At 38.4% G+C, this 13,391-nt stretch overlaps 1 protein-coding gene across 3 annotated transcripts; it reads right to left on the bottom strand.

The window, feature by feature from the left end:
- Positions 1 to 8,870: 8,870 nt before the first annotated feature.
- LOC119728892 lies at positions 8,871 to 12,446 on the bottom strand. Of its 3 annotated transcripts, XM_038201328.1 has the most exons (4): positions 11,912 to 12,446; positions 10,912 to 11,156; positions 10,657 to 10,718; positions 8,871 to 10,260 (listed from the first exon to the last, which is right to left on the bottom strand). In XM_038201328.1, exons 2-4 carry the CDS (start codon positions 11,114 to 11,116, stop codon positions 10,126 to 10,128), a joined length of 402 nt encoding a protein of 133 aa, XP_038057256.1. In that variant the 5' UTR covers positions 11,117 to 11,156; positions 11,912 to 12,446; the 3' UTR covers positions 8,871 to 10,125. The 3 variants fall into 3 exon arrangements, 2 of the variants coding, with proteins under 2 accessions (XP_038057256.1, XP_038057255.1); XR_005271151.1 differs by lacking the exon at positions 11,912 to 12,446 and having other exon boundaries at positions 10,657 to 10,781; positions 10,912 to 11,213; XM_038201327.1 differs by lacking the exon at positions 11,912 to 12,446 and having other exon boundaries at positions 10,912 to 11,213.
- Positions 12,447 to 13,391: the final 945 nt, after the last annotated feature.

Genomic DNA, 13,391 nt, shown 5'->3' with positions numbered 1-13,391 from the left:
TTTCCCCGCCCTAATCCCATTTTATAACCCATATGACCTAGGCTGCGCTTGGCGAACACATCGCTATAGCTTGAATGCTGTAGCAGCTGCCTGCAGTGCTGAGCTAGCTCACATTAACACCCCACCATTGCACAAACATAATCTATCACTCATAATCAATGTTCCCTCACTAAACAGCTTACCAATCTCATCACTAGATATGCAATTGTTACATATCTAACCTCACATTCCCCAAGACGGAAACAAAAATATCGACGGTTAATGTATACCGAAAGAAACCGATAGCGGCGTATAACCTGATATAGTCGTGGTAGACCTACCACTCTTATTCCGGTAAAGTTTCCGTCTTAGATTTACGCTTTCATTCACTTTTAACAAAACTCACCAAACTATCAACCTGATACTCACTGGGGCCCCTTCACACACGCTTACACCATAACCACCACTTACACGCTACCATCACCATGTATCACACCAGCGCCATCACACAGTTACAACCGCTTACTCAAAACCATCCCCTTTTCTCCCGCATTTTAATGCCGCGCTGCGCTAAGCTTTTGCGTTGCTGCAAGCAGTTTGCCTTATTCCTCCCAAAAACCCACCAAAGTGTATTTTCCTACATCATATTAACGTTTTGATTAAATAAATTAACATCTTATATAGTTACCAGTGAAATTTTAAGGCATTTACTTAAATGTATCAATAATTTGCATGCTTATTATTAGTATCCCTTTTTTAATAGAAATTAATAATGCAGCAATCGACCCCGCTGTGTCATTACAAAAGCCAATATCAACATCAATGCCAATTAACACAAACCCCTCTCTCATTATCCATGCAGAAATATCAACGATGATAAACATTTCTTCCAGGTAGACATTCTGTGTCGAGTGATGCAGAGTTGTTGAAACTCCTGTTTGCTGTAAATTTGAAGAAGAGCCGTTGAAGAACTTCTTGGTGGAAATAGAGAGAACTTTTACTGTTGCTGAATTATGCCTGCAGTACTTGATGAAATCTTGAGGCAGTGGAACCGTATCGAAGTAAAACCAAAATGGATGTGGTCGCTTGATGTAATGTGCACGAAATCAGATTCTTGATAGTAACGAGGTGTTGACTTTACTCTTCGAAGTCTGGTGATGCATGTGTTCTTGTAGATCTTACTGTGGCAGTTCATCACAATGAAAAAAGTCGTTCGATGTATTTTGGAGGAAATCTGTGGATAATTTCCAGATTCCTGATAGTAACGAAGTGTTGACCTCACCTCTTGACGTCTGGTGATGTATGTGTTCTTGTAGATCCTATTTTGGCAGTTGATCACAATGCAGATGAAGATTTAGATTGGTGATGGAAAGGCATTTAATATCATAGCGGTGTTGAAAATCCCCTTCATTAATTTTTGTTTAACCATAATTATAGAAAAGGGTGATGCAGACAACGTCCCGTATAATGCGTTCATACCGCGAGCAACGTTGCCTCATTTTCTCATTGTTCTCAAGAGCACCGTGCTGATTCATGGAATGTTTATCACTCAACTACTGGAACACCATCCTCCGTATCTGTTAAAACGTGAAAACTTTAGATGACGAGGATACAGGTGGTTTTGTGCAGGATGAAGACGTTGGGGTTCTGTCTTAAGTAGATTTATAAAAGTATTTATCTTACAACTACTTGGATACCATCCTTCTTGCTGATAATATTGAAGTTCCAAATCTATTAAAAATTGAAGACTTTGATGAAGAATATACAGGTAGTTTTTTTTTGCAGGATGAAGACATTGGGGTTCTCGCAATTTGGTAGATTTATAAAAATATTTATTATACAACTATATGGACACTTTCCTCCGTGCTGATAAAATGTAGTTCCAAATCTGTTCAAATGTGAAGACTTTTTACGAAGAAGTTTTGGTGTTTTTTTGCATGATAAAGATGTTGCGGTTCTCTCTCAAGTTGGTGGACGAATGTTGTCGAAGCAGTCTCGAAAGTGACGAGGAACAGTGCCCTGGCTAGGCTGAACTGTTCTGTAAAGTAGAAACCCATTGAGCTTCTTGCACAACCGTGAGGAAAATAATTATCTTCACTCTTCTTGAAGACTCAGATTTGAGATTTACAACAATGGATTATCCTTTACATTGACACAAACTTTCTTATTTCAACCACCACCCTCGGCAATGTTTATTATGGGTTTTAATTATAATTGAAGACCGATATTAATAGCTTATTTTAAATGTTTATATTTTAATCGAATTGATGATTAAGTTATTTAGTCACTTTGTTATCTATAAGTGTAACCCTACTTTATTTTATTTTATTTATTAGTCCCCAGCCACCCCCCCTCTACCGCTCTAGCTTTGCTTTGCTGCCACGTGATATTGCAATGTATGTATTCGCATATGCTTGTTTGCTTGCTTGCCACTCTCACCACTCACCACTATAACTTCTCACCACTCACCACTCACCAACCTACAATGCACATCACAATGACTCACCTGTTGCTTTCTCACACTTTACGGACACGACGCGATTCGGTATCGAATCGAGTGATCGAATCGATACTCTGAAACCGTTACGATTCACCGAAACCGACGATTGAGTAGGCCTACTCAGATAAGTACCGACTCCGAATACATATTTTCGAATCCGAATACTCGTTTCCGAATCTATTTCGGAAACGGCGTGATATCGACACTCTCAACAGTTGTCACTCACTCATTCCCAAAAATGTTTTTTACTCACTCAACTCACTCATAAAAACTCGGCTGCTCACTCACTTGTGCATGCACACACTTGCTGAATTGAAACGCTTATATTGAGCAATGCTGCACTGCGCATTATTTCCCCACAATGTGTCCCATTCCCATTGAACCCCATGGAACCTTATGTAATTAATTTATTAATAATCAATTATGTTTATAATAAGTGTATTAAGAATTCCCTACTTTACGCATTCCTATTTAAATGAAGCTTTCAAAATAAAATATTCAGTTAATTTATCTAAATAATTAAGTCTTGGGCCCATATCTCAGTATGAGCTATAGACCCTTAGTGTAGGCTAAGTAGTTTATTTAAAAAAAAAAAGTATTTACTTTATGACAAGCACCCCATCCCCTCCATGACAAACACCGAGACACCATTAAGTGTATTCAAAACTTCCTTTGTGTAGGTTACAGATTGTGTAGGTTCCAGTTTGTGTTGGTCATTCATATTCCAGATGAAGAAGACATGTTGGAAATTCGAAGGAGATTGAAAATGTTCATCCCACCTGTTCTGTGATTTTTGAAGGCCTGAAATTATCTTAGTTGGACGAGGAGGACATTTCCTATATGTTTCCCTTCTTTTTCCGGAGGAGATTTAAACTCATGATATCACTTTTATTCCTGGAGATTGCCACTAGTGAGTCTCTGAGGCACACCATTTTCTCTTGAAGAAGGAGAATATTGCAAATTAGAAGAAGTTCTTGTCAGCAAGTTTTTTTTTCATTTGACGAAAAACAATCGTCTTGAAGGAGAAAGAGTAGTCATTTTTGATAAATGTTGGGCGAAGAGGGACTTTTTTTCCGGGAAGATAAACACTCATATGAGATTACTATTATTACTGGAGATTGCCACAAGTAAGACTCAGAGGCACAGCATTTTCTTTTTGATGAAGGAGGTTATTGTAGACACTTCAAGCCAATTTGAAGAAGTTCTTGCGAGCAATTATTTTTCATTTGACGAAGAACAATCGTCTTGAATGAGAAAGAGCAGTCATTTTTGCTAAAATGTTGGACGAAGAGGAACGTGTTTTTTTCCTGGAGGATATCAAAACCGATGGTTCTTGTTGTAGATTGTCACAAACATGGGTCTGAAGCACAGCATTTTCTCTTGATAGCAGAATGTTGGAAAGACTTATACAGCAAAATTGAAGAATTTCTTGCGAGAATGTTTTTTTTTCATTTGGAGAAATACAATCGTCTTGAAGGAGAAAGAACAGTCATTTTTTTGCTAAATGTTAAGAGGAACTTGTTGTTTTTTCCGGAGGAGATCAAAACTGATGTTTATTCTTGTAGATTGCCACAAATGTGAGTGTGAAGCACAGCATTTTCTCTTGATAGTAGAATGTTGGAAAGGTTACAACAAACGTGCAGAATTTCTTGCGAATTTTTTTGGCGTTTTGAGAAATACAATCATCTCGAAGGAGACACAACAGTCATTTTTGCTAAATGTTGAAAGTAGAGGACTTTGTATTTCAAAAGGAAATCAAAACTGATGTTTATTCATGTGGATTGTCACAAACATGGGTCTGAAGCACAGCATTTTCTCTTGATAGTAGAATGTTGGAAAGACTTATACAGCAAAATTGAAGAATTTCTTGCGAGGTTTTTTTTTTCATTTGGAGAAATACAATCGTCTTGAGAGAAAAAGAACAGTCATTTTTTTGCTAAATGTTAAGAGGAACTTGTTGTTTTCCGGAGGAGATCAAAACTGATGTTTATTCTTGTAGATTGTCACAAATATGCGTCTGAAGCACAGCATTTTCTCTTGATAGTAGAATGTTGGAAAGGTTACAAAAAACATGCAGAATTTCTTGCGAGAGTTTTTGCATTTTGAGAAATACAATCATCTCGAAGGAGAAACAACAGTCATTTTTGCTAAATGTTGGATGTAGAGGACCTTGTTTTTCAAAAGGAAATCAAAACTGATGTTTATTCTTGTAGATTGCTACGAATATGAGTCTAAAGCACGGCATTTTCTCTTGATAGTGGAATGTTGGAAATATTTATACAGCAAACTTGAAGAATTTCTTGTGTGTTTTTCTTTCCATTTGGAGAACAACGATCGTATTGGAGGAAAAAGGGCAGTCATATATGCTGTTTGAAAATATAATCTGAAAAATATTCTTTGATGCCATCCTCAGATAAAGAGGTTAATCTGAGATTCACTGTCGGGTAATAATCATAAAATACTTTTACTCATTTTGTGGACTACACGGTCACGTTTTTGACATTTATTTTTGCCTTTAATGCCCACGTGGCATCAGTCAATATATTCGAGAGTGCTGAATGCAGACCTAACACAGGAATAAACTCAGCCAAAACTTGGCGTAACTCCAACATACTTGGCCAACTTCTATTCAACAACAGGTGCGACAGTCTATCACGTGCCGACTTACGAGATGAAGAATTGTAATGATTTGGAAAAGCATTCACTAGGAGTTGAAAGGTCAAATAATTTGCATACTGCGGCCCAGGGGCCAGGTCTATATTCTTCGTGTATCAAACACATTGTTGTAAAAGAATTCACAGATGCTAGGGGCTTGTCACGTACCTTACAATTCACTACAGGAAATACTTCATGGCGAAAAAAAATCAATACGTGATCTCCCTTACACAAAAAGCCTGGGCCTAATTAAAATACACTGGTTTCAAAGCTCAGTCACAGAGTAAGCAATTTAATTAAAACAGGGCACAGATTTGGGCCTGAATTTTCACATACAAAACAGCCATTTTGGCATTCATATAATTAAACAAATACATCCTGGAATAAAGGTATTACCACAAACTTTGGAAAGAATGTTGCAGCCTGACTCCACTTCTGTGGTTGTGCACAAAGTCCATGGAGAGACGAGACAATTTTTAAAGTATTTTCATAACAAGTTTGGAAATGTTTCTCAGATTCATGTCTTATCATCATTTTTGCAATGACTGACCTTCAATGAAATGATATATGAAGGAAAAAGTGGAGTTAGGTTGCAACATATTTTTGCCAGCAATTTTTATAACTATTTAAAACAGGGCACAGATTCGGGTCTGAATTACTACAAACTTTGGAAATAATGTTGCAACCTGACGCTACTTCAGCGGTTGTGTATAAAGTCTATGGAGAGTCAAGACAATTTTTAAAGTATTTTCCGAACAAATTTTGTTTTTGCAATGACTGACCTTCACAGAATGATATATGAAGAAAAAAAACAGCGTCAGGTTGCAACATTCTTCTTGAAGGAAAAATTTTCACTTACCTCAGAAATAGTTTTTGACTTACCCAATCTTGACTTCTTTTCTTGGCCGTTAAACACAAACCCTCATCACTGAGATCCATCGATATACATTCCACAGTAATATTCCACAGACACAAGTTATAATTCCAATCGTTTGAGTTCATGTTTCAATTCTTGCGTTCATATAAATCCTTGGCAAATTGTAGTCCAGTTCTTGAAGTCTCCTTGATTCTTTTTTAGCACAAACCATTTTCACTAAGGTCCATCGACAAATTCAACAATAATATTCCACAAAGGCAAGTTGTAGTTCCAATAGTTAGGGTTCATGTTCCAATTCCTGTGGTCATATAATTCTGTGGCAAATTGTAGTTCAGTTCTTTAAGTGTCCACTACTTCACTTCTTTCCTTGAATTTTAACCCAAACCATTATCACTAAGCTCCATCGACAGATTCAGAATAATATTCCACAAACACGAGTTGTAGTTCCAATAGTTAGGGTTAATGTGTCAATTCCTGTGTTTATATAAGTCCGTGGCAAATTGTACTTCAGTTCTCGAGGCGTGCACCACTGTCAAAAATAGAACACAACTACTGTTCGAAGTTTTAAGTTTTTGGCAAGCAAACGGCTGCAGTTTTTAGAGATTATAGCAGGCGTTTCATCCTTCACAAAGTTTGCCAACACTAAACATGCCTAAAGAATGTCATAAGGATGGTGCAATGGAGAGAAAATTGGCTCAAATTAAGGCTCAGGTCAGTATAGTTTCACTTACGACGCGAGAAATCCGTGCACGAGAAGCAGTTGTGGAGCTGGAAGTGTAGCGAGTCAGCGGTCTGTTCCCAACGGGCAGCAGCAGACGTAAACACGGCCGCCATGACAGTGACCCGTGTGCAGGCCCGTCTCTCTCGAAGACACGTTGGAAGCTCGTCTCCCTCAGAAATACTCGGCATATATCCTCAAATCTCCGTTGAAGAATTAACCACACAGTCCCCGTCACTTTGGCTGCAATGTTCACCACAATGTGCTGTCAAAGAAAACGCTGTAATTCCATTTTTGAAGACCGGGCTCAGCGCATTCCTTTCTTCGGAAAATATGTAACTTCTAATGAAAAGATCAACGCGCGTTATGTAGACAAAAAGCAGACGACTGCCATGAGTGCGTGATTAGGCTAACTATGCATATTTACACGTAAACGTCCATTCTAAATTGTGTCCCTCCGCGGCACGGTTGGTCAACCAATTTCACCTAAAACAAGTATATGAATACTTGTTTACCGAAAAATTAATCTTTTTCAATACACAAATGGAAGATTTTATTTCATTTTTCATAGAAATATTCACTTTTAAACAAAACAGTGCGCACTATTTGCGTTTGACGAGGAGTGATATCGATTTGAGATCGGCTGATATGTTTGTCACGCACGCAGTAGGACGGCTGCTATTGGTCGAAAGTGGGGCTCACAGGTGTGAAATCCTTACAATGCGCTTGTTGGTGTGGTATGAAATATTGAACCCTATAAAAGCGTGCACCTCAACCGCAATGCGCATGTCGTAGTGCTTAAAACGATGAGTATGCACAGTCAGGTTTTCGAATGTAACCGGACTAAATACATTAGCACATTTTAAATACTCCTTATGCTATTTCTTTACAAAGTAAAGTAACCAATGATTAAAACATGACCAACCAGTGCTTTCGTTCGAGTGTCCAATGTGTGGCACAAAACTTCCGGGGATGTAACTGACTGGATGTCTCATAGAGAGTACATGCTGAAGTTATTTGAACGCCATGCTGGGAGTCCTAAACGGGGCAGATTTCTGTCTTCATGTTTCCCGACTGTCTTGGTTCTAATGTCGTGTTTCTAATGTCGCGTTATGCAAACATACATTCTATGCCAAGTTGTCTTTGCAGCTATAGCAGGCGCGGTTCTAGAGCCTATATTTTAGGGGGGGGGGGGGGCTAGCAGGGGTGGATATCGGATTATTTTCAGAGAGGCGTGCTGAAATGTATACCGTAGGGGGGGGGGGGGTTCGTACCATATTTTCAATGGGGGAGCGCTGATAAAATCCTACAGTCATGCAGACTATATTACCTAATAGTGTACAAATGCCTCTTGTCACGACTATTGTTTTAGATGGGGAGACCGTTCGCATGTGACGTCACGTTCTAACATTTTCCACTGCCTATTTTTTTTTTGGGGGGGGGGGGGGCTAGACAACAGGGTTTTTTTTTTGGGGGGGGGAGCTAATTCCCCCCCCCCCCCCCGTAGAACCGTAACTGCTTTGCAGTCAAAATCAATCAAGAGACTGTTTTCAAAACTTAGAAATTCCCAGCTAGCATAAAGCAGGATTGACTGTCTTGGACCGCTTGAGTAACTTGATACATGTGCTTTGACTCCGGGTACGTGTAAACAGCTGTGACCACAACTTGCCTGCTTTGTCTGTTGACGTGACCACTTTGACTAGACAAAGTGCTTGCTTAACATATGATCTGACTGCTGGTGCACTAGCCTTTGTTAAAGGTATAGCAGGGTCCCTGTAGACCGTGGGCCAGAAATCCTATCTCGCCTAGAAAATGAAGTCCGTTAAAAAATTTTGGTGGCAAGAAAAAAATGCTTGTTCTTTGTCAATTCAATTCTTCCTGTTGCCGAGCTGTTAAGTGGCACGTTTAGTCACAATCCCCGTCCAAAGTTTGATCCCCCCCAAAAATCTATTAGGGGTCCCTAGCGACCGATGGCAGTATCCATCCCCTTAAAGTTCTCAGAAACGGCTACTCCGATTCAAATGCAGATCGTCACCCACTTAGAATAATTAATGATTATTAACTTTATAGACTTGTAGGTTCATATACAAGGTGGTTTCTTAATTACATGTACTTTAATAAATATGCAAAAACAATGTTCATATGCTCATATATGTTTTATTGCAATTGGCACAGAAGGCATACATGTAACTGACTTTTCCATATAAGGCATGACTGACCTTTTCTGTAATTGTATACGACTGCATTATATAACTAACCTAAAACAGTTGTTATATTGATGCCAAGAAAAAAATATCATATTAATGGTTTTATTGTTGTGATCATTAAATATGAAATTATGCACAAAATAACGCTTTGGCCATATTCAGTGTTTTTTATGCCAATAAATAGTTTGTTCAAGGTATCACTGAAATTTTGCATGTGAGGCTGAAAGTATTGAATTACATGTACATTTATGTCATTAATCCAAAATGAGCTGTCTCCAAATTTAACATAATTACATAATTATGGTAATTAATTGTGCAATTTTGCAACAAATTGGATTATAACAGCACTAAGTTTTAATCTTAAATGTTTATGGAAGGAAAAACTATTTGGAGAAGACTGACTTATTTCATTTACCTAAAATAAAGTCCTTGATGCAAGCAATAAATGGTAATTAATTCTCAAACTATCAACAAGTAACGCTAAGTTGACCACAGTCAACACTTTGTACCACCCAATTTTTTTTTGTTTCAAGATATCACCGAGTTTTCCATAACATATGAAGTTCAAAGACTTATTTGCAGATTACCAAATTATGTCATTTACCTAAAATAGAGTATTTGGTTCCAACAATGACCTAATTGGAAAGGTTTTATTTTGTGGTAATCAATTAATAAATAAGCAACAAATAAATCTTTGGCCATACTTAATATGTTCTTCTTAAAAACAATTCTTCAAGGTATCCCTGAATTTGCCATTAACACAAAAATTAACTGTCTAGACCTGGAACTTCCATAATTCCAAATACATATATGTCATAATTATTGTAATAAAGTATGCAATTATGCAATAATGGATTGTCAAGGCATTACATATATTGAGTTTTTCACTTAAGTGTGGAGCTGTTGCGCTCGTCTCAAGCATCAACTTGGGTCGACAGAAGGTGGAGCTGGAAGAACTATTTGTAGATGAGGAATTGTCATAAGCCTAAAAATATACTGTTGGAAACTGGAAATTTGCTGTAAAAAACAAACCAAAGAAATATTCTTCCTGAAAGACATGATGGCAAATCACGTTTCTGCTGTCTACACCATGCCAAAAAAAAAGCTATGCATATTTACAAGTACATGTAGAATGAGCAAACACATAAATATGGCTGATGATGAATACTGGTATGTAAACTTTTCCGTACTACGATAAGTCCCTGTGTCTATTCATCGTCTTCAATGTCACTTTCTTCGTCATCGCTGGACAGGCATTCGATGTCTTCAGTAGTGGTGTTCTCACAATCACTGCAACGACACAAGTCTGTACACGGCAAGTCGCCTGCCACACAAGAACAAATTCGTGACTTGCAATGTCCCTTCTTGCATTTACAAGAAATGTTTCGGAGGATAGTTACATGCATATTAAGTTATCCAATTTACATGAATATAATGTGATGGCATGCCCATTTATTTATTATTTTTTTAAGTATCCTAGTATTTTCTACAATTAAAGGCACTATTACTGTGATCTGACTTTAGTCACACACTTAATAATATTCCATAAAATAGGAAATATTATCACCTTGCACATTGACTAGCTGCCATGCTCTAAATCAACAGAAAATAATCCAAACGTCTAGCCACTTTTTATGATAAAGAAGGTTCTGCATTGATTTTTTTTTTTGGGGGGGGGGGGGGGAGTAACACAACATTGGTGATAGCTTAAATGTCTTACCTTGATGTAATTCTTGTGGCATGATCTGTGATACCGGACTTCGATTGCCACCATGTCTTGACCTTAAATATCAAGAAGGATGGATTCATCATTGAGTAGTTCAGCAGCCTTGAGAAGTTGTCCACCTGAAAAATATAGTGAAAACAAAATCTGGTTCAAAGTGGTTTCAACAATTATGTGGAAATGTCTTTCCATTTATATGACATTATGGTGGTGTCACACTTTATATACATGTACATGTAATTATGACTGTACCTTTTTCATATTCGCACTTTGTGAGTGGCTCTTTTTTCCGCGGTCCATATGGCGGCTGGATCCATTTGCTCTTCTTGCATATGATGCACTCCACTGGTAGAGCATGCCTGGTCCTTTGCTCTTTCTCTCCTGTGCGTCTTCTCTTGCGGGGGATTACCACATCTCCTGTGCCATCACCTCCTTCACTAGTTGAGCTCTTTTCCATCCTCAGTTTTGCTCGCTTTATTTTTGATACATTGCAGAATCTGTTGAAATGAGAACGAGACAGATGAAATATTTGGCAATGAAATGGCTGATTGGATTTAAATGATACAGATCCGAAAGTTTCAGTTAAAAGTATGTTTGTAATCAAATCATACTTCTTGTAGAAGTAGAATTAATTATTTTCCCTTCGTAATCGATATCCCTCATGTCCGTGGCTCTTCAAAGAAAAATACAGAATGTCCGAAAACCAACCTGTCTATAGTCTGGCTCTTACAGCCATGGATCCCAACATTGAGTATTACAAGAACCAGACAATGCTATAAAGACTAACAACAGAGGTTGACAATTACGTTACAGCTGCTGTAACGATAGCCGGTGTGAAACAAATAAGTGAAAGATTCCCAGATCTGGCCATCACTAATTTTTCCCTTCAGTGACCTATCAGCCATCAGAAAGTAAAATCAGTCTTAAAACTTAGCAGGGAAAATATTGAAGTATTTACTGAGAACACAATTCCAAATTTTAAGACCAGTTTCATATGTTCTGACTGTAAAGGGTGACAAGTGATGGCCAAATATGGTTATCTTACCCCCAAAATACTCAATCATTGTCAGATTGTCATGTTTGTCCAATCCTATTTTATTTTCAATGTAGGCCCTACTAATAGCAAACACAACCTATTTATTTGCTTTAAAAAATGACTTCAGTTACGTATTAAAATAGTATAAATAGCCCCCCCCCCCCCAACTACGATGATAACAATTAACATTCGACATGTTTGGAATTGGAAACTTACATCTGGCAGTGGTACTACTACTAGCAATGCCGGTACGGTCATGACGGTGGTAGCCGTACTCGGCCTTTGGTCGTTCGTTTTTCGCTATATCTTTGCTTTTTTGGGCAACTTCCCTCTCCTTTCCATCCAATTCTTGCCATTGCTGACAACAAGTTACAAACGTCTTCCAGCACGTCTCTGAAAATGGTGAAATTTAACCGCTTTCTTCGCCAACGTTGCAAACGCACGTCCTGCCGACGGGCGCCGCCATGTTCCTCCTGACATCCTCATCCCCGGGAAAATTAACGCAATTTTCTAAATCGGTTACGAAGCGCTGATTCGAGGTTGCAACATACCGCCCTCAATCGGCGTTCAAAAAAACATCGCCGACGCGACGGGAAAGTGGCAATTTTCTACCTTGATTTTCACATTAGTTTGCAGGGTTTTCTGCCGGCAACATCAAAAATATTAATCAGTGTCACAAAAGGAGTCCATTAGGAAAGAAAAAAAGTTGCCACCAAAAACTCCGAACGATTCTGCACGCTACGATTTCTGGCCCACAGTCTACTGGGAAATGGAACTGAATTTGGACTCTCTGTGACTGCTTAAATACTCCGAGTGTAGTTGCCTTACATAAAATGTTTGACATTTGTGGGAAGTATGCTAATTGTTTTAATATCAAATTTAATGCTTCCAAATAGCCAGTTTATTGTTTTTAAACCTAATAATGACAAGTCAGCTAATCTAAATGTTGTTATTAATGGTGCTAAGGTGGGCGTTGTGTATAATATTATTCACCTTGGGCACATGTTGTCAAATAATATTTTTGACTATGTTGGCACAAAGTGTGTCAATTATTGTAATCGCCAGTGTAATATTTTTTTTATCTGATTTTAAGTACACTAATACTATCGTACGAAATACTCTTTTCCTGAAGTATTGTACCAGTTTTTATGGAACACAGATTTTGCCTTTGTTTGATACAAGAATAGATAGTATTTTTAAGGCATGGAGGGTTGCCATGCGTAGAGTGTGGCGCATGGGCGTCGCCAAGATTTTTTTCTAGAGGGGGCAAAACATATTTTTCCTAAAAAATTCCTGTATCTCTCAACATATTCTCGATTTCTTAGTTTTAGAGGGGGCAGGGACATTCCCCCCCCCCCCCAACTCATTAAATTTACACCACTATGACTCGCGCTACTCTTTTTTTTTCTCTCTCTCTTTTTTTTTCCTTTTCCGGGGGGGGGGGGGGGCAAGCGCCCCCTTGCCCCCCCCCCCCCCGCGACGCCCATGGTGTGGCGTATACCCTGGATAACTCATTGTTATATTGCTGGCTGTATGGATATGGATTTAGGTTTACTAAGAGGTGCATTACATTCATTAACCCTAAAAGGGCCGGGGGCGGATTCCGCACCCCCTCAACATTTTCCGCGATAGCCTCTAAAAAATTTGTTATCGCAACCCGAGCTGTTATGAATTTTTAGCCTCGAGCTTTGCGCAT

This window comes from Patiria miniata, unplaced genomic scaffold, assembly GCF_015706575.1.
Source record: "Patiria miniata isolate m_02_andy unplaced genomic scaffold, ASM1570657v1 HiC_scaffold_20, whole genome shotgun sequence".
Taxonomy (NCBI): Eukaryota; Metazoa; Echinodermata; class Asteroidea; order Valvatida; family Asterinidae; genus Patiria; species Patiria miniata.
This window is presented reverse-complemented; position numbering and strand designations above follow the sequence as displayed.